The sequence below is a fragment of the Gallus gallus genome, chromosome 1 (genome assembly GCF_016699485.2).
Source record: "Gallus gallus isolate bGalGal1 chromosome 1, bGalGal1.mat.broiler.GRCg7b, whole genome shotgun sequence".
NCBI classification, from domain to species: Eukaryota; Metazoa; Chordata; class Aves; order Galliformes; family Phasianidae; genus Gallus; species Gallus gallus.
Window position 1 is genome coordinate 68,784,936 of NC_052532.1, and position 20,937 is coordinate 68,805,872.

Below are 20,937 nucleotides of genomic sequence, written 5' to 3' on the forward strand. Positions count from 1 at the left end.
GGGTCATCCTTTTTACTCTTTTTAAAAATGGATGTGATGTTACCTTTTTTTCCAGTCAACAGGGACCTAACCTGTTTGCCATGACTTTTTAAATGTCATTGAGAGTGCCTTATGCTAATTGATCCACAACCTTCTTTTCTTCCTTGATTCAGTCTCCTCCACTTCACTTTATTCCCATTTGGCTGTGTATCTCTCTCACTCCTTCTCTTACCTTCCTCTTAGCTGATATGCCCTTCTCTCACTCCTGTTTTCTTTGTTTGTGCTCCCTCTAAAAAATATCTCCTGGGGCTATTGCAGTGTTTCTGCTGTGAAAGCATTCACTGTGACTGTATGTTTGTCCTGTCCTCTTCCCTGTCTGCTTTATTCATTCAGGCTGTAAATTTTCCAAATCTGTTCAAGCTCTAGCACAGTCTGGCCCCATTCTTGACTGGTGCTGAAATATTAAAAAAATATATATGCAAGTACCATCAAGAACAGCAACAACTATTTCACTGCCTTGATACTTCAAGGATGTAAACCTTAGCCAAGCATGCAAGCATTGTTATGTTTGAAAATATATACTGCTTTAAATGCAAGGATGCAAGGATCCTCCTTCTCATTTCCATTAACTCCTAAATTATTTCAGAATAGCACAGAGCAACTTCAAATCTAAGTACATGGATTTGAATAAGTAATTGAACTCATTAAAGGCATAGTATGCATACCATATACAGGAGGGTATAAAAGAGCAGGAAGTGTATTTGAACGGCTATTTTGCATTTTTATCTTGAATTCCTATTGGTTTACAGCCAAAAACACATTGTGGTATCAGTCTCTAGAGAGCTTCTGCTGGATTAAATCTGCAAGATGTCATGAATACCAGAAAAGAGAAACAGTGCCTACAGTATGGTCTGTGGCTGATTTCTCCACAGAGTGAAATACAGTAGGAGAAATACTGGGAGGCCCTTAAGTCACTACAGTAGGTATGAAAGACATTGAGCATCTTTACACAGCACTCAGAGTGGGCCAGTAATTCATTCCGGTATCCCTGATGGCGCAAGAGAGATACACGTGACAAACTCAAACTTAAAACAGAGTCCATTTGTTGTATGTATGTGCAAATGCAAGCTTTTTCCAGTACATTCTGGCTTAATATTCTTCCCAGATCTTTCTCACCTGATGTTTCAGTCAACTGGATGCTAGAGGCTTTAAAAAACACACCAGTTCTTTTATTTGGTATAATCCTGCTATACCCAGAGCAGACAGTACGAACAGAACATTGGTTCACTTCCAATGCTATTGAGTGATTGAGTGTGAAAGCCCCCTTTGCGTATTTTCACTAATTTTTTTTTTTTTAATGTACTGCTTTCCAGTGTGTTTTCCCATTCGTGCGTATAGCTTTCCCATCTTGTCAGCGCTGCCCGTCAGGAGCTGAGCCACAGGCTGTTTGCTGCACTCTCTCTCACACAGGTGTGGAGAGGTTTTTGATCTAACTCAGAAATTCCCTGCTCCCCCTGGCAAGCTGGCTGCCTGTCATGCTGCTGCAGGGTCTTTCAAACAGCTGCTCTTTCCAAGGCACACTTTGTTGCATCTCCAGCTCCATTAGTTCTTACACACTTCTTTTCCCCCTTTGCTTTCATCCCCTCCATACCAAAAGGCACTGGCAATGGGGCCATGCAGAAACAACTACTGCACTATTTCAGATTCTGGTTCACTGAGGAATTACCTGCGCAGCCCAGTTTATCATTTATTCAGGAACATTCAACTGTATCTGTCTTTGAATACATTCAAGCACTGTGTGCAAACACTATGAGCAACTTGGACACGTGACTTCTTGATCACTTACCAGTTTATGTATTTTAATTATTACATTTATCGTTCCAAAAGTATTTATGTTCTGATCAAGGACACTTAAATTTGGGACCTACTACATGCTTCTGCACCACATTCTAAATTCAATCACAGATTTTAGCAACATCTGGCAATTTACTAGTGTTCCTAAGCGTTGGGAGACCGTTTTGCTTTCATTGTTAATGAGCTCATCCCATTGTATCCAACTAATCAGTCCATTTACTAGTGTAACCAACCTCAGCAGAAGCAAAGGAGTGCACAGTATTGAATACGTAGCAAAATTTTATAATCTTTCTGAATCAAACCTCAATCAAAGTCTCAGAAAATTTTAAAGAACAGCATTTTTCTTTCAGAAGGCAAGTCAGCTATAAAACTAAGACAGAGTATGTAGAGACTTCATAGTTTGTAGAGCATAAGGATGAAATGGGTCTCAATTCATGCACAGGAACTTAACAGGGGCCTGCAGCAAACCATACATGGCTCTAATTAACTCTGCAGCTTAGGATATATTGAAACTCCATAGTGATTTCATAGCCTACACCATTTCCTCACGTACTTGTTTCCATCTGGACTGCTGCTTTAATGGAGTGAATCTATCTTGTAGTTCAGACATAGCCACAAGTGCTTTCAGACGATACCATGGTGTTAACTCCATTTTCCTAACTATAAAAGGAAGACTGCAGCCTCATGTTTCAGACAATTAGGATACTTAACGACAAAGCCTCCTTTTCCACATTTATTTGGATAGACTACTTACTCACATTCTAATCCTAATCTTTCACCTCATACAGTTTCCATGATTATATAGTTACTGCTTACCCTCACAGTTGAACATAAGACACTTAAAGACTGCACTTAAATTATACCAGTGTAACTTTACTAGTCTTAATTGTGCCCAATCACCGACACATGAGAAATACAAGGTCAGGCCTAAGTGAGATTTTTTACCTTCATCAGGTGTTGTCAGCTGTTGTGTGTTCCCTCCAGTCAAATTAAAAAGATCTGCCATTTGAAAGGAATGAAGAAAGCAAATGCAAGGTGCTCTTCGTGCTGACTGCTAGAGCAAGGGAGAATCTCTGAAGCCAAAGTACAGCAATTTTTGTGTGTTATACACACTTTTATAAGGTTTCACACTTCTAAAAGGGTACAATGAGATTCAAAATGCTTTCTTAAGCTTTTTCTTTCCTGGATACACTCTGCATCTTATATTCTATTATATAGTTCATCAATTGAACTGTTTACTCAAAATGCATCATATGAACGTATAAACAAATGAGCTTCTATTACAGCCAGGTCACACTGTGTGCAGCAGTTTTAGGAAACAAATCCCAAGATCACAGTACGTTTGTCCAGATAAAACTTGTGCTGCCTGAAAGGTTTTCTTATTATGTTATCTAAAAGCACATGAACTGATTTCCTTAAAATTTATATACATTCCTCTACTTTACAATCATATTAGGATTCCAATTTTAAAAGACAAATAAGACTGCTCTGTTCCAGTGAATGGGATGCCTGTACTCAAGGTAGCTATGGCAAGCACACTGAAAGTAATAGAGTAATTTAACTTGTTACATCATCATGAAAGAGCTTTCATAGTTGAGATGAGAAACGCTGTATTTCATAAAGTCTGGAACGGTGCTGGCAACACATAATTATTTAAAGTCACCCTTTCACATTAATCTAAATATGAATAGATTATTGTGCTTCTGCAGAAAAAGCACCTCTGTCCTCTACAGCGCATTGCAGAAATTCACAGAAGTCACAATAACCTTTTTGCTCGGAGTCTCACAAGGCACCAGCACATAGGATTGCAATGAAGTTCAGAAACCCAAACTGCAGACCTCTCCTGCACTGGACAGTGAGCATGCTTCCTCCCAGGGCATCCCAACACATTATTCTATGCTATGGAATCCCACCAAACTAAGAAAATAGGTAAGGAGTAAAAACAAATCATGGAAAGCAGGAGAGAAAAAATTGAACAAAGGTGTATCTACAGTCCTCAGAACAAGAAGGAACTGCCCATGTTTGATATCAGCTTAACCTAGGACTCCTATGCTGCAACTACAGAATTTACAAGAGTTTAAACATACAGCCAAGTTTACAAGTTACCATCAGCAAAAGCACGGTAAGTCATTTCCTAAGTACACTTAGCCCATCACAAATGTAAGACGATTTGATTTTGCACGCTTCTCTTTCCTCTGGGACCAGATTGTTGCACTTGTGCAGAAAGAGACACAGTTTGTGAGACTCTGTAGCACTGTGATTTGCTAAATCTCTGTAGATTGATTTCTTGTGTCAAAACCCCTAGCTCTGCTAGGAACATAAGTCTCATGGGATATGCAATTCTTTGTCAAATGTTTTGTTTGTTTGTTTGCTTTAAACAGGCTTGAAAATGATGGTGCCAGCCATGCAAAAAGCTTTTCTGCCACTTGACCAGATCATCATAATTTCCAGACTTCTATAGGTTGGTTCTTCTTCCCCTTTTCTTGTCCTCATTTAACATTACCACTCCTAATGGCATCTGCCTTTTTAGCATACTTGACACTAGCTTTATAAAAATATTGGCAGTGAACAATTAGCAGATGTAAGACCATTAATATAGCCATACTTTTGATAGACATCCAAGGCATGGAACTTAAAAATGCAGAAGCCTTCCTAGCCACAGAACTCCTGAAGTATCTGGCTTATAAGCAAACACACTTTGTGCATTAGAGACTCACTCTCTAGGGGTGGGGCAGATAAGGCCTTCTGTACCACTTCAGCTGAGAATTTTGGTTGGAGAGGCAGTTTGTAGACCGTGCTCTTAACCATTATGACTTTAACAGCTGCAATGCAATTAGGACACCCCGCTCATTCTGAACCTCAGGGTCATTACCGGCATATAGCTAAACTCCATACATTTTGACATATTTAGGCCCATTTCAGATTTTTAACCAAATCTGATATCACTAAGACTTTAAGGATGTGCTCTGAGACTTTGCTGGACTGGGCCTTTTGGCTTATCACCAAATGAAGGGAAAACATGCTGCAAGCCACTCACCTGACTCAGTCACAGCTGCAGCACATGATTACTAATCTTCACATTTATTAAACACATGCTCCCTCTGGAGCTGGAGATGATACAGTAACAGCTGTTTTATTCTGGTTTCTTTTTAAGACATGAGGAAACACAAATGTTTTTCTGGTGTAATTCACAGTTTGCACACCAACGCTGCTAATTAAGATGACTAAGATTAACAACTGCTTAGTCGCCCATATCCTTCACCATCCATTCTCCCTCCCTGTTGTTGCAATCATTACTGTGAGTAAACTAGTACTGAAATCTGACTAAGCAAAAGGAAATTAAATTTTACATAAAAATAAATGAGCTAAGTTGTACTGGGCATAGTCTCCTCCCAAAAGATGCAGAGACTAAACATAAGAAATCAGTAGGCCTGCAATGAAGGCCGTGAAATAGAGCAAATACTAAGAAACTAGGGTTTATCTTGACTTTAATGTCAGCTTGGCTTCTTATTGGTATAAAATATGTATTTCTCTGAGGATCATTAATCCTTCCTGTCCACAGGAAATAATGAGAAGACTTCTAGATGGCAAGCAAACATGTCCTCTGGGACAAAGATGCTATTAAAAACCCCTACCATGAACTCCAGTGTGGCTTTTAACCACAGCTTGTGGGTAGGCACACGGTGGTGAAATACACCCTGCAAGCCATGGAGCAGGCCCAGGGCATCTCTCTCCAGCAGCTGACAATCAGAAAGAGAACGCCTGATACTGGAAGATACCTCTCCCTTAGCTGTTAGTGCATGTCAGCAGCAGAAGCCTTGCGGAGGGTGGAGGAAGGTGAACTGCTTCAGACCAGGGCATTCACTGCTTTTAGGTTGGTGCTGCTCCTTCCACTCTGAACTCATCCCAATTCCAAGGGCATTCTAAGCACCTTGCAATGCTTCTTCCCTTATGCCCAGGCATTTGAAAACAGGAGGAAAAAAGTGGTAGCGAGATGAATGAAGAACCTTGCGGCTGATTGTTTTATACTAGCTAAGTCCTTGAAGAGACTAGGGGATTGTGTGACTGCACATGCATTTTCCCGAGACAGAAGGGTAATCCCACTGTAATTAATAGATCTTATTGTACTCAAAGTCAACAAGCTTGCTAAAGTGCTTTGGCAAGTCAGCACATTTGTGTTTGGATTTCAGTGCTATGTGTTTATTATGCCTGCATCCACTTCGGCCTTGTTTACCAACAGAGGTATGGTTGGTAAACAATCCAACAATCCAGCACAAGGCACAATTCTGGCTAAATGTGTTGATGAAAGTATTTGGTATTTCTGTGCTCCAGCATTCTCTGTAGAGGCACTTACAAGTGAGACAGATGAAAGTGCGTAAACACAGATATTAAAAAAGCCATTTACTTTCTCACCACGCAATGTTTACTGTTTGCAGTTCAGTCACCTCTGTCAACCGAAATAGATCATTCCATCTCATTTCCTTCCTCCAGCACATCCACCCAATATATTTGTATGTGAGATCACGACACTGTAATGTAATGCTTGCTTTTATTGCAAATTGGCACTTATTTTACAAAGGTTACAAAACTTCTGATCATAAACCACTTTGTGATCGCGATTGGTCTATTTGGTGGTGAGTGTTTTTTTTCAGTTCTCTAAATAATTTCATATTACTTCAAATTAAATATCCATGTCTTACTTTACATTTTCCTTGTAAAGAAGTTAACACAAATATGTTATTTCCCTGCATATTTATTAAGTGCATGAAGCAGTCGACCTTCAAATCCACTCCCACAGTCCTTCCTGCAAACTAGAAATCCTCTCTGCAATAAAAACTCACCTATTTCCCTCAATAAATCTATTCTTTACAAAAAAGTTTTGCCTTCAGAGTCTCATTTTTCATTTATTTCATTAGTTTCCATCTCAGATAACTAAATTCCCTTTTATTACAACTGGGAATTTTTATAATGTGCAAATTGAAATAATGATTGCATCGCAGTGTTCTGCAAGTGGTTTTCATTAAGCCTCCAGCTACTATTCCTTGCTCTGCTGGATATCTTTGTGTCGGGGTTACTTTATGCTGGACAGAAATTTGAACAGTTTATGTTGAAGTGGGTAAATAAAAACTTGCCAGATCACAACCTTTAAAATACACCAGCTGATGGTGCTTAATTGCATGCTCTTGTCACCATCGAAATACCTCAATTGCTTAAAACTTAACAGTCACGCTAAAAAGTGAACCTGTGAAGATATTGTGGAGTTTCATATTTCCAAACATCAAAATTCTTCCTTGTCTTCATAGTTCTGTGTAAACAGGCACACAGTGCCAGAAATACATTTACATTTCTGAAATGCTAGACTACCAAGCTTTGTAAACAGGGTGACTATATTCATACTCTCATGTTCAAGTAGGATTTTCTGGTTCATTTTAGTGACTCAAAACAGCTCAGAATAATTTGTTTGGCTTGTTGAAATTTACAGCATGCTTACATTGTTGATCACCAGACTCATCTTGCTACTTTGTCATTCTGTATTGCCTGTTGGTAAATGAGTTTGCTACAATATATTCCCATTGCTGCCAGGGTCACCAGAAGTCTGAATGAACACATAAAGAGCCCACTTAATTGCAAAGATTTATAGATAGGCTGTTTTCTTTTCTCCCTTTCCACTCAACCTCGTCTTCTGTGTCTGACACGTATAGAAAAGGGAGAGCTGCTTACTCCAGTCAAAATCAGCAGCAGGGATTCCTTATTTCTACTGCTAATGTATAGGCTACAGAGAAGCCATTTTTTAATCCACCCTACACAGGGTACAGAACCAAATAACCATATGCCAACATAGTATCAGCCATCATCAGTCTGCAAGGAAGCAACGAGTTACACGACAGGCAAAGGGTGAACCACCACGCAATATACACACGAGAAGTTTTTGAGTCCTGAAAGTAAGAAGCAGAAAACTGCCACTTGAAAATCTCTTCTCTGCCTCTCTCAAGAGTCTGCTGTTTGATCCATGTTTAATTTCGTCAAACTAAAGCCTTCTCCTCTACCTTATATATGGTTATGTTTTAAGTTTGGGTAGCAGAGGAATCAACAAATTCCGAACAACCAGCTCTGGAGCTGAAAATTACTCCTCTGAAACAGTTTCTGCAATTCTAATTGACCACGACTATTCTGAAGAACAAAATCAGACACTTACCAATGGAGCGATGAATGCAGGTGTGCTGGTTATCACTCAGAAAAAAGCCTTCTTTGCACTGACATTCATAGCTGCCCATAGTATTTACACAAATCTGCTGGCACCCTCCATTGTTATCCTGACACTCATCAACGTCTAGGAGAGAAGGAAAAAGAAACACAGTGTAATAGACTTAGAACATGCATCTGGAAGAGAAGGGAATGCATAAAAAGGCACACTGTAAATAAGGCTAACGAAAACTACCTGGACTCCATCACAGTTAATCCAAATTAACTCATCTACTTCTTTTTCCTGCATTGTAAGTTTAAAGTTAGCATTAAAAAGAACCGACGACGACAAAAACAACAGTGTAGAGGGGGAGCCCAGCTAAGACTCCATGCACTCCAAGCTGCAAATTGATTTCCAATGCACAATGAATGTTAACATCCTAAAAAGGCTATGACCCCATCTGCCAAGTGCGGTGTTGCACACTGTCATTCCCACTTCACTTGGGAAGACATACTTCAGGCCTACAGTAATTTCTAGCAGGGGTAGCAGGCAAACACAAAGGGCATTACTGGGTGAAAAGAGTCTTTATAGAGTTCTGGTCTTGAACAGAACAGCATGTTTCAATTACTGGAGTCATAACCCCCTACTTTGTCAGTTTGTTTAATGTTGTTTAATGAAAAGAAGGCTTCTTAAATCTAAATGTTCCATGTCCGCATTGTCATTTTAATAGGCAAATATATAAAACCACAAAGGCAGCATTAGCTACTGGCTGTTTTGAGGGTCCCTTGAGCATAAAAGTTTTTATGCTGTTGTGTTTAACAGAGACATATGTTTCGGCATTGGGAAAACACTGAGACTTAAATGATATCTGACTCGCATTCAACCTTGCAACTCCTGTTTTGCCCATAACAGATGTATCACACCCCTTTTCTGTTTTCTCTTTGGACAAAAGCAACTTGCCACCTGAGAAATCCATGTTTTTATTTTTATTTTGTAATGGAGACTCTGCCATCACTTAGTTATTCCACCAGATGTGCCAACATGTCAGCAAACGTGTTGGTGTATGTTTTGCTTTTATTTTTGGAGGGGGGTGGGGGGGATGGAAAGGAATACACCAAAGCTAAATAAACGATCCACAACACTGAAAACCTCAGAAGAGCTGGCAGAGCTCCTGCAGAATTTAATTCCTGCAGGACTGTCCACAATACACTGAGGTAAAACCAAGCTGTTTTTGCCAGTACTCTTCCAGGCAAGGCCAGGAAGCAGGAAGGGCAGGAGAAACTCTTGCTGGTAACTAATACAGGACCATAAGCTAGCTCGGGCAGCTTGCTCAGCTAAACTTGCTATTGCTGTTTGTGCTGGTGGGCTGCTTGCACCTCACGTTGATGACAGAACCTGTAGCTGTTTCAAAGATAGAGAAAGCTCTACGGTAATTACAGCACCACCAACAAAAGGAAAAATGAAGACTTTGCTTTCCATTTGAGAAGGAAACAATAAATAAGACAACAGTGTGAGACTTCTTTGGCAAATTAGCAGTGCTACCCCATAAATGACAACTCAAACTAGTTCCTTTAAAAGAGCACACTGGAATCTAGATTCTCCAGAAGATTAGCTGAATGCTTATTTACTTTCTTAAAGGAAAAAGTCTCAGTTGATACATGTACAAATCCCAAAATTTTACTACAAAGCACGCTGCATTCCAAGCATTCTGTTTACAGTATCACAAAGCAACTTGAATAATTGCCTTCCAGTTCTGATGAATAATCTGAAACAAATGCAATGATTTATAAACATTATTTTCTGTTCTTGATTGTAAAGGCTGGTGATTTACCACTTCCATGGAGAGAGAGCTTAATTTACCACCAATCCGCAAACCCATGTGCTGGAATAAACGTTAACTTCAAGTAAAACTCTTTAAAAAATCCTTTACGAAGAATTTCTTCCAATTGTTTTCACTTAGTTCTTGCCTCAAAATTATTTTAATGAAGGGGAAGAGCTGAGGAAAGGGAGCAGCTGGGATCTAGGATTACCGTATCAGTAACTCCATAATACATGACTTCCATTAAATCTTGGCCTGGTGGTGCAGGATTAACACCTTCTTTTCTTAGGTCTCAATCCTATACTAGGAACAGGCTTTCTGGAGCACTCTGTATTACTGCAGTCTGAAAAGGCAGTACTGCATAATGTCTACCATACCAAGCAATCTATTGGCCATGACTACCTGAAAAACGTTTATTGAATTATATTCTAGGTAAACTTTCTTCCGAATAATATCACTCTTAACATCAGCCCACTTATAGTCCAGTTTAGAGAATGGGGTAAAAAATCTTCTGAAGTTAGGAAAGAAGCTCTCTTGACTCCAAAGAGCTCAAGCTTTGATAGATTAGGCAGAATAATCCCTTCATGTATCTGAAATTCCTCAATGCTCAAAAATGAAGTAGCTGCCAAAGAGGCTTTTTCTTTCTTCCATTGTTTGTGCAACTCTTGTTCAATGCAGCTGAGCTTACCCAGTAGAACATATAAACACCGGTAATGCAGCATATGTGAGATTACATTTTGGACAAGAGTTTCTAGCAATTTAAGTTCCACATAAACACCAAAACAAGAAGTCAACTTTTTTTTCAACAAAACTCTTCTGGCTTCAGTTTTGTTAGGCTCTATATGTCAAATCAGGCTGTTGACTGTTTTGAAAACCAGAGTGGATCCTCAGCAGCTTTAGTTGTTGTCACTTTGTCTGAGACTTTACACCTGCTGGAGACCTGCATCCAAGGACCCAACAGTAATACAAGCAAAAAGTCATTTCTGACGATGCAGAATTTCTTTCTCCTGATCATCTGCTTTAAGCCCCATCAAAACTCTGTTTAAAAACTTTTAAATCGAGCACAAATACAAAGCTCACTGTCTTTATTACTCCTTAAAAACACATGGTTTTCAGAGCAGACATCTCTTTTTTGGCAACCTTTTGCAGAAAATCAGCTGACAGTGCTCATCTTACTGAGAAACACTACCTGGAGGACAGCAGCCCCGAGGCTATGGGTGCAGTTCTCTCTTCTCCTAAACTGATATCTGGAAAATCAAATTCATTTCCTAGGTTCTTCATCAGACATAAGTTCTCTCATCTAGGTTGGCCTCACCACCAGACAGGGTGTTGACTCCTAGAATTCATTATTCAGCACTTACGGGACAGCTGAATCTCAGAAGCCTATCGATGACCCCGAAGTGGAAGCTGGAACAAGGTTTCTGCAAGCCACCTTAATCCAGACTCACAAAAAGATGAAGAAAGGTTCTCACCTGAGCTGAGCTCAGATGGTTATCCTACATAATCTTCCCCAGCTCTCATCCTCAAATAGAGGTAAAAAAGTAGGAGAAAGCAAATATGTGTCCTTAAGCGCTGTTCTCTGTAACGCTCTTCTCAAAGAACCACCCCATTATTGTGTCTGTCAAATACACTGATGGTCCTTGATGGACACATATAGAAACAGAAGCTCAACTTCCACAGCCTTTAACTACTCCTTACCAACACAAATACATAACTAAAACGGCAATCAGCACAGAAGCTAGAGTTACATATACAGGGCTTAAACCAGAGTGGGAAACCTGTGTTCCCCCTGTGTTCCAGGGACACCAAGGCCTGGACTTCAAATTGTCCAGTCATCATCAAGGACAATAAGGAGTAAGGGAAGAGCTAGATCAGGGAGAGGCTGGGAAAGAAGTATTATCTTTCAAATGGGAAAGATAAAGTATGTATATATACAAATGTATATGTGCATGTATATATAGATAGATAGATAGATCAGAAGCATGATGCTAATTAATGCATACCTGAATCTGCATAAGACCTCTAGCTTTTTGGCCCATTGCCTTCACATAATCAAACTTGTGTTGTGTATCTTAGTAATATGAGATCCTCTATGAGAATGGTAGTGTGGAACAGTATCAAAGAGTAGGAAGCATTACAGCTGATAAACATGGATGTTCTATTTATTAAATAAACAAATACTTTGAGTTTCTCATCTAATTTATCTGATGAACTTTTCAAACTAGCTCCACTGGTATTTCACCCTGATCTGGCTCAGAGCTTCCCTCAGTATTTGGCCTAAAGAAGCTATTCTAACCAAATGTCCTCTTTGAATATGAGGGAGAAAGGTCTGCTAAGGGTACCTGAAACCAGAACCACAAGCAGGAAGATACAAAAGTGGTAATGTTATATAGAGTAAATGACAAGAACAGGATGTCCACTGCCAACTTCCTCCCATGATCTTCTGTTCCCCCCTTCTGACATTTCCCTTTCATGTCTGAATTCTCATAAACATTCAAGCCGCTCAGAAATCTGAGTTTAATTTTCAAAGGCTCCAAAGCATTTAGGAGCAATGGTAAAATTCACTTACTATAGCATTTTTTGCAGACTTCTGAAAATAGGACTCATGAGCCAGGGAGCCAATCTTATGAATTTTACATGATTCTTTGAAACATTTCAAAGATTTCAATAAGCAGAACACTGCAATAGAGAGATGAACTACTGGCAGCACTAATGCAGACTTTTCTCAAAAGTTAGCAATCAAACACCATTAAGGATATATGTATTTGTAAGAGAAACTATTAGCAAAGACAAGCTCAGAAAACATGAAGATCTAATTTTGGAACTTTAAAATCATTATATTATGAATTCTTGTAATCAGAAAGCAGACTGAAAATCTCATAAAAATCAGATTCCTTCACTTACCATAGTCATAGTTATTCCTGCACATTTAGCCCAAAATCCTATCTATCTCTGAAGCTGCCCTGTAGTGGACAGGCAGGAAAGTTTATACAGATGGGGCACACCTATAGCTGACATGCCCTCCTGTTTCCAGTGATCACGTACCTATTGATGTTCCTAAATCACTAGCTGGCCATTGCTGCTGACAGACCTTTCCTCTGTAAATTCTTCTAATCCCTTCTGTACCCAACATGATGGGGCAAATACGTCTGCAATATAACTGAGTTACATAAAGTGATGCTTTATAGCCTGAATGCAAGCATGTCCCCTAATGCCATTATGGTGAAAAGCAGTTAATATTCATTCCCTACTTGCCTTTTCTGTATCTTTCTTAATCTTACAGATTCCCCTTGGCCTTCTGCTGTCTACCTCATCCATCTTAAGCTATGGCTACACACAAATATTACTACAGAGATAATTCAAATGACTTCAGTATATTGCATTTAAATATATACCCATTTCTAGAAATTAATGTTAATGACAGCAATATCTGAAACACGTTCTCACTTCTCTATTCCATGCCCTCCATGCACCATGAGGCTCTATTGGAGTGGGTGTCTTGGAAGATCTGATTTCAAGACAGCTCTGGAAACCTGAAGAGTAAATCTGCCACGGAGGTGCTAAGCAAATGCAATCAGGTGAGCTGTTGTAGGCAAGCACTTCTGCTGGAAGGGTCACACATGTAGCAACATGTTAATGATGAGAGGCTGACATATTACATCAGCTGAGGGGGCTATGAAAACAGGAATCATTGTTAATGGAAATAACTGCCAAACCAGCTTTCTTAGACCAACTTTGTATGAGCACATCAAGGGGAGCACTAGAAGAAACAGCCACCAATACCTATATACATGGATTTGCATCTTCAGGAGTTCTGACATAAGCCTTCGCCAAGAATTTAAAAGCACAGCTCAAATTTTCCACTGTTAACACAAAAGGCAAAAATTCTGCTTTTTGCCCTCCACCTTCAGAAATGAACAGAAAAATGTGATGAAGAAAAGGAAAAAGAACACCAAGCCCCTGAATTCAGTACTTCACTAACATGGTTAAAGAAAACTTCAAGACAGCCTTTGTTGAGAAAAAAATCCACTTGGAAAAAAAAAACAGGTTTGAGCAGAGAACGTTTATGAGAGTACAAATTAAAAAAATAAAGTGAGGAAAATTACCTTTCCCTGACAAATAAAGCACATTTCACAGAAAAAAAATAAATAAACATGAGATACTAATCACAAGAACACTTTTGATGACGAATACTAAAATCACTCTAAAATCATCAATGGATATTATAAAATACCAGATTTCCCTAGAACCACTCTATTATCATGTAAAATAGGACAACGCCGAACACGATGCTCCTAATAAGTCCCAGAAAATCCCATCTCTTAATGGGCTACGATCACCCAGCACCTGAACACACACAGACTAGGCTTCTGCAATTATACATGTGGGAAATCAAATGCTTGAAACATTTTTTTCTGTAGCTATTTTGTACCACTCAGTGGCACTCCCAAAATTTCACACTACAAACAGAGTGTAAACATAGCTGTAACAGATGCCTCTTACAGACAATAAGCATAAGGATTTTTTTCATGTCGTTCCCAGAGTTTTCATAGAATCATAGAATCACCAAGGTTGGAAAAGACCCACAGGACCACCCAGTCCAACCATTCACCCATCACCAATGGTTCTCATTAAACCATGTCCCTCAACACAACGTCCAAATGTTCCTAAACACCTCCAGGGTCGGTGACTCCACCACCTCTCCGGGCAGCCCATCCCAGTGCCTGACCACCCTTTCAGAGAAGTAGTATTTCCTAACATCCAGCCTGAATCTTCCCTGGTGCAGCTTGAAGCCATTCCCTCTCGTCCTATCACTAGTCACACGAGAGAAGAGGCCGACCCCCAGCTCACCACAACCTCCCTTCAGGTAGTTATAGAGAGCAATAAGGTCTCCCCTGAGCCTCCTCTTCTGCAGAATGAACAATCCCAGCTCCTTCAGCTGCTCCTCATAGGGCATATTTTGTAATAATATACTTAATCTATTGAAATCACTACTTATGGCAACCATATATGCAGCCAAATCTGCATCTGAGGTGGAAATAATTCAGTTTTCCTGCAATGCATTCAACATCCTGGGATATTTGGTTTATTATATTAACGTATTTTGATTTTAAATTTGCATCTAAAGACCCATGATTTTCTATATACATCTCAGCAAAACAGACTTATTTGCTATCTGTAGCACAGGGAATACTCATGTAATGCCGGAGCTCAGCTCTGCTGTGTGTGATGCCTGCCCCTTGCTCAGCAGAAGTAAACAGCTTCACGGACATTGCGCCAATTTTGCACTGAGTTCAAGTCTTCTGACGTCATTTGCCTATTCCATTCTCAAACAGCTGAGCACCACTGTCATTTTAAGACAGCAAAACCCTTTTCGCAGTTTTAGCATTTCCAAAATAAACATCCAACCTTCTTTGTGTGACATCTTATTTGGACCTTCTGTCTTTTCATTTGGTAATCATGACTGATTTTCAGACAGACACGCACATGGTGGCTTCTTGACAGCAGTGCCTAAACACAACAAAAGTCTCTATCAACTATTGTTAAATGTTATTCATTCTTTCAACACAGAGTTTTAAAATAATTTTGTATGAATCTGATCCTATTTTTTCCTTCTGCAGTGTCATTGTCTAGGGAATGCCAGCAAACTCCAGCTCGCCATCACTGAGGCTTGGATAGTCATAGCCCTCTTAGCAGTAAACTGGCAGTTCTCACAGATGTTCAGCTGCGTGTAGGGCACTCAGAATTTCAATGCTGGATTAACAATCCTCTGTAAACTAGAAGCAGGGAAACTAATTATAGATGCAAACAAGCAGCAGTCCTGATCAACTGAAGGAAAAAGCTGATACAACTAGAGCAAATTATCCGGTCTATTTCCATATCTTCTTACCTTGTCTTGCCTCTGGGCTTTCTCTAGAGCACCATTAACTGCTACAGTCTGAGCTGAAGCAATATTTTATATCCTTCTTCCAGGTTAACTACTACTTATACCTGCTTCATTTTGCATCTACTTAGAGAACCTGCCACAATCAGAACAATCTGCTTTGGATTAACCCAAGACTATTCTTCTGTTTTGCTTATTTTCTCAAAAAAAAAAAAAAAAAAAAAAAGCACATAACTTTAAATGAAAAAATGAAACTACTTTCATTTCAAGTTGGTAACATTCTCAAGGTTTGTACAACAAAAAGCCCTTTCTTCCTCAGCTCTGGCAATAAAAGCCAAGGAAATGGCTAAACTAATGAGATGTTCAGAAGAATGGGGTGATTTTCTTTGTTATCTATCAGTAACACAAGGACTCTAAATCTAAAAAAAATAAAGTAAGTTTTGTTACTTATATACATTGACTATATTATATGTCTTATGTACGGCGCAAGACAATTCTTCACGCAGTGTAGCCTAGGCAAGACAAATGGTTGGACACCCACAAAGGAAGCAGTTATGCAGCAGTTATTATTTTTGGTGGCTATCTCTTGACTTTATCCAAATCATCTAAATTGTGTCTATTTCCATTAATCAATATTGTTAAGAACTGATTGCATTCTAGAGCACAATATAATACCAGTGACCGTATTTGGAATCACAGACCACAGAACTTTGATGGTCTCCACTTTGTCTGATTTCTTTTTGTTATCTGTAAGAATTCGGTATGTTAACTGGATCTACATAATTTCTTGGGGTGACACATATACTATAGGCTGAAATCCTATACCTTCCAGTGAATGCGCAGTCTTCCGTGTTTTACATAAGATATAAACACAGTATGGCTCCCAAAGTTCTGGTTTACTTTAATAGAGTTCATAGCGTTTATCTTCAGGCATACATCAGTATAGGCCGTATCAGCTTAGACATTTTCTGTCTTCAAAAAGTTGAGATGAATTAAGAAAAGATATGAAGTTAATACAAACAAGGCAAAGAAGGATGCATACCCTAGAATAAAAGTCTGGCTTTGTTTGCTGAACTAAGATACAGCCATCTAAAACTACATTAGACCAAACAAGAATGCCCATATGGACTGATTCAGCTTATATCTATTAACCTCACACTCTAAGCTGATTACTGTTCAGTTTCTTGAGTGTTCCACGTAGAGAAATCTTCACAGTGATTGATTACCTCCTCTAGGGAGTGAGTATTAAAGAAAGACTCAGACAACAAGAAGACTTGCAGAAACAAGAGAATGAGATTGATGCTGCTGTCACATAGCTCCCAGTTTCTTAATTTATTATGACAGTCTGAGAATCTAACTTCATAGTTGGCAGCAACCAAGATTTATTCTACACTTTTGATTATTTCCCCATACCTAACAAAAAAACTTCAGGCCTACACTGATTTATACTGTCTCGTTTCAGTACTTCTCAGATCAATTGGCTTAAGAAAGCAAACATACTGCAAATTAACACATAAAGAAAGCTGTATGTCATCTGAACACAAAAGATTAATGCCAGGTGATCAAACATTAGAATATTTTGGAGAGGGAAAACTTTCATAAATACTAAAAATAGCAGTAAAAATGCTATAGATAGAAAAAGCAGGATTTCATACTAAAGCAGTGTATTTGGATCCTAGCTTCAGAGACAGCTGGACATCAGAGGCCTTTCTGTCAACAGTGCCAACAAAGAGAATTCCTCATTTTTATTGGATTTCTAGAGTGAACCTGAACTTTTATTCAAAATTTCAAAATCAGTTTCCAGTTTAGGGCTCTAAACTTCCTAGAACAATTCTATTTTCAAAAGTGTTAGTTAACTGAATCCCACGGAATTGTATATAGTATATAGTATATAGCAGTTCATCTGAATTACAGTATGTAGGCTGCTCTAAATGTAATGCCTCCTATTTATTTCCATGGAAATTACAACAGATACAAAGAGCACAATAGCACTATTTGATAGAGCAAATTCTTAGTTACAAAATACTCTTTTTCAGCACAGTCATCACTATTAGCTATGCATTTCCACCAGTGAGGAACAAGAGCCTGCATGGCTGTCTGGAATGTGGCTTGTCTTTCCCATCGCCGTTGCCACTGCTGAAATGCACTAGCCACCACCTCACTGTGCTCACATCCACTGTTTGGTTTTCATAAATGTTCACCACGTATCAATGAATGTCAGTAGGTACCATTTTTTTCCACATGGAGGTGTTCATTGACACCCCTTTGCTTCACTGACACCCCCTTGCTTCATGCACACTTCCATGTCAGATGTCATTTTGTCAGACTGCCCCTCTGCTGCCATCCCTCACATGGCAACAAAGTGTAATGGAATATTGGTGGGAAGGCTCAACCTCTACTGCCATACCACCAACAGCCACCTCTGCCATCATGGGTCAACATAATAAAACAGGAGACATTAATTTTGGAGCAGCCTTCACAAAGACATGATGTTTGCTGCCATTTATGCTATCCAGACTCTAACAACCTGCAGGCAACCAAATAACAGAAGTAAACATCTGTATATAAAAGTTGTATGTTAAAATCTAATGAAGTTGTCCATAGAACATTTACTTATCATCCTAGCTAGTAATTTGCTTGGCACTTCACATTCAGTTAGCAGAAGGCATTACAGAACAGCAGTACATTTATAAAACCAGATGATGCCACAGTACCAGAGACTAGATAGTTTAAATTGCTGTGATGAATCACGGTTCTTATCATTCATCTAATGTATACACATTACATAGATACAGCATGACTGACAAAAGATCTGAAAACAGTAATAGAATGACAATTAGTTCCCTGACAAAACATATCAGAAAGCAACCCTCTTTCTTATTTAGGCTTGCACCTGAAGAACTTCAAAAATGAACTGAAGTTTTTCATTCTAGTAGAATGTATCGGAGACTAAAACAGAGCAATATGCAGAGTGGCTTTTTGTGGATGTACCCAGCCTGTTCAGAGGAAGTTCAGTGGAGTCGAATATCTGGGCCCTAAATGACAAAAGTCCCCCAATCCTGAAGTTTTTATTAGACTTCAAGGACCCAGCCACTGTCACTCACCACAGAAGTAAAGAATACATACATTTTTAAAGCACACAGCTATTTCTATTGTTAAAGCTTTCACTTCAACACTTTTTTCCCTCACTCTTTAGATGTATTTTATAGGGGACCCCATTCTCATCTCGTGCCTGGGTCTCTCCAATGTGAAATAGATTCCCTTATTTAACCACTGAGCCCTGATTTTGGAGTTTGGCTTCCCTGTCTTAAGACATAAAACTACTAAGTCCCAAAGTTCTGTTCAAGCAAAACTCTCACTGGAACCACTGAAAATGAGCTTCAAGATTTAGATAAGTAAATAACTTTCTCTAAAACAAACCAACCACAACAACAAAAAAATGACATCATAACTTTGCATGTATTTTTTAAAAAATGAAGAGCTACAAAAAGAAGGCTATGTGGTTTATTCAGCCCTCCTCTGCCTGCCAAGGAGTTTAAGATTAGCAACCATGAAAATCTGTAAGAGTTTATGACTGATAACATTGCCAGAAGCCCTGCTGAAGTTCCAGAGGAAGACAGTACTGCTGGCTCACCTAATAGTCTCCTGGAATTAGAAAGGAAGGGCAAGGAAAGCTGATAGACAGAGAAGGAAATGGACTGTTTCTTACCTTCTTTTTAATATGCTTGTTTTTATGAAACTTAAAAAAACCCTAACTTTCCAAAAGCTGTTTAGTTTCATATTAGAAATAGTTCCATTAAAAAAAAAAATAATCTATTTGAACTGTTGGGAAACATAAAGAAAAATAAACCTCAGTGATATAAGCATACATTTTCAGTTCAAGGAAGCAACACACTGCATGCAGCTGTCTGGAAATGAAGAAAAATAAAGCTAAATTAAAAAGAATGCAGTGGTCCCTTTAATCACTGGTCCCACCAGTGATTATGCAACCCTACATCAGTTATGTATCACTTCTTAACATCTGGCACCTGGAAGCTTTAGAAATGATTTCACATACACTTGCAGCTCTCCTCTCACTTCATGTTGATTGGCCATAATCCCCCAACCTATTGTATACACTCAGACAAACTAAGGTGTGAGAATACAAAGATTAGATTTTGACTTCTGAACGTTTTAGTGTTGTGTTGGCTGTTTTTCACTGTTGTTGTTTGTGTGTGCATGTTTGGTTTTTCATGTTTTGTTTTTGTTTTTGAAAGAAAAACCAAAGGTTGGATGGGCCCTGGGCAACCAAGACTAGCGGGAGGTGACTGTGCCCACAGCAGGAGGGTTGAAAGCAAGTGGGCTTTAAGGTCCCTTCCAACACAAACCATTCTGTGATTCTCTTTTATATATATATATATATATGTACATGTGCATAAATACTAACGTTATCATAATCTGAATCAGATTGTTCATTACCACTATCCAGTCAAGTCTTAAGCCTGCATGTCAGGGTTGAAGTTCCTTCTCTTTTAAAATAAGCCAGCAGATCTCAAAGCAACACAGCAAGGCAAGAACTTGGTTCTACATCCTAACTTCAGACCTCAGAAGAAAATAAATTATGTCAATTCAAACATGAGCCTAGTTTGTATTCTGAACTGGGATCCCAAAGCCCATTTTAAAACAGGCAGATGTAACCAAAAATCCTGCTCATCTGCTCCTGGATTGTCTGAGGAGTTTCTTCTTTAGCTGCAGGCCCCCAAATGCCTTGCTGTGCTGTTGCTCTACCCCACCTGCCAAAGCTGGCAGATCAGTACCAGTCCTGGAACAGACTCGGTAGCTCCCAGGAAAGTGTTACCTACTTCTTTCCCACAGGGCACTCCATATGACAGTCACTATTCGTGAAGAAAGGCAAAATACCACCTAAGAACAGACAAATAAAACAGTAACACACTTTTCAGACAGGAAAATCAGGCCTTCTGTCTAAAGCAGACCTTCAAGACTGGGGACGTAACCAGGACCTTGCTATTGAAATCCTCAATACTGAATTCAAGCTGACACTGTGGTTGTGTGCTTGTCTACCAGAGTGAGCATTCAGCTCTTGCAGTGAACTCAATGGAATCTATAATAAACTACAGAGCTTGCAATCCTGGCCTTATCTATAATCAAAAATTCGCTCTGTTTCCTAGGACTTTACTGAATCAAAGACACAGAATCAACTGCTGAAGAAACACATGT

The 20,937-nt window shown here is 39.1% G+C and overlaps 1 protein-coding gene across 4 annotated transcripts in view; it reads right to left on the minus strand.

Moving 5' to 3' along the window:
* The window catches only part of SCUBE1 (signal peptide, CUB domain and EGF like domain containing 1), a 207,272-nt gene that overhangs the window by 144,523 nt on the left and 41,812 nt on the right, over window positions 1-20,937 (minus strand). For all 4 annotated transcript variants that reach the window (XM_015291284.3, XM_015291278.3, XM_015291272.4 and 1 more), the window contains exon 4: window positions 8,030-8,164. In XM_015291284.3, the coding sequence (XP_015146770.1) occupies window positions 8,030-8,164 (135 nt within the window). The remainder of the gene's footprint in view (window positions 1-8,029; window positions 8,165-20,937) is intronic.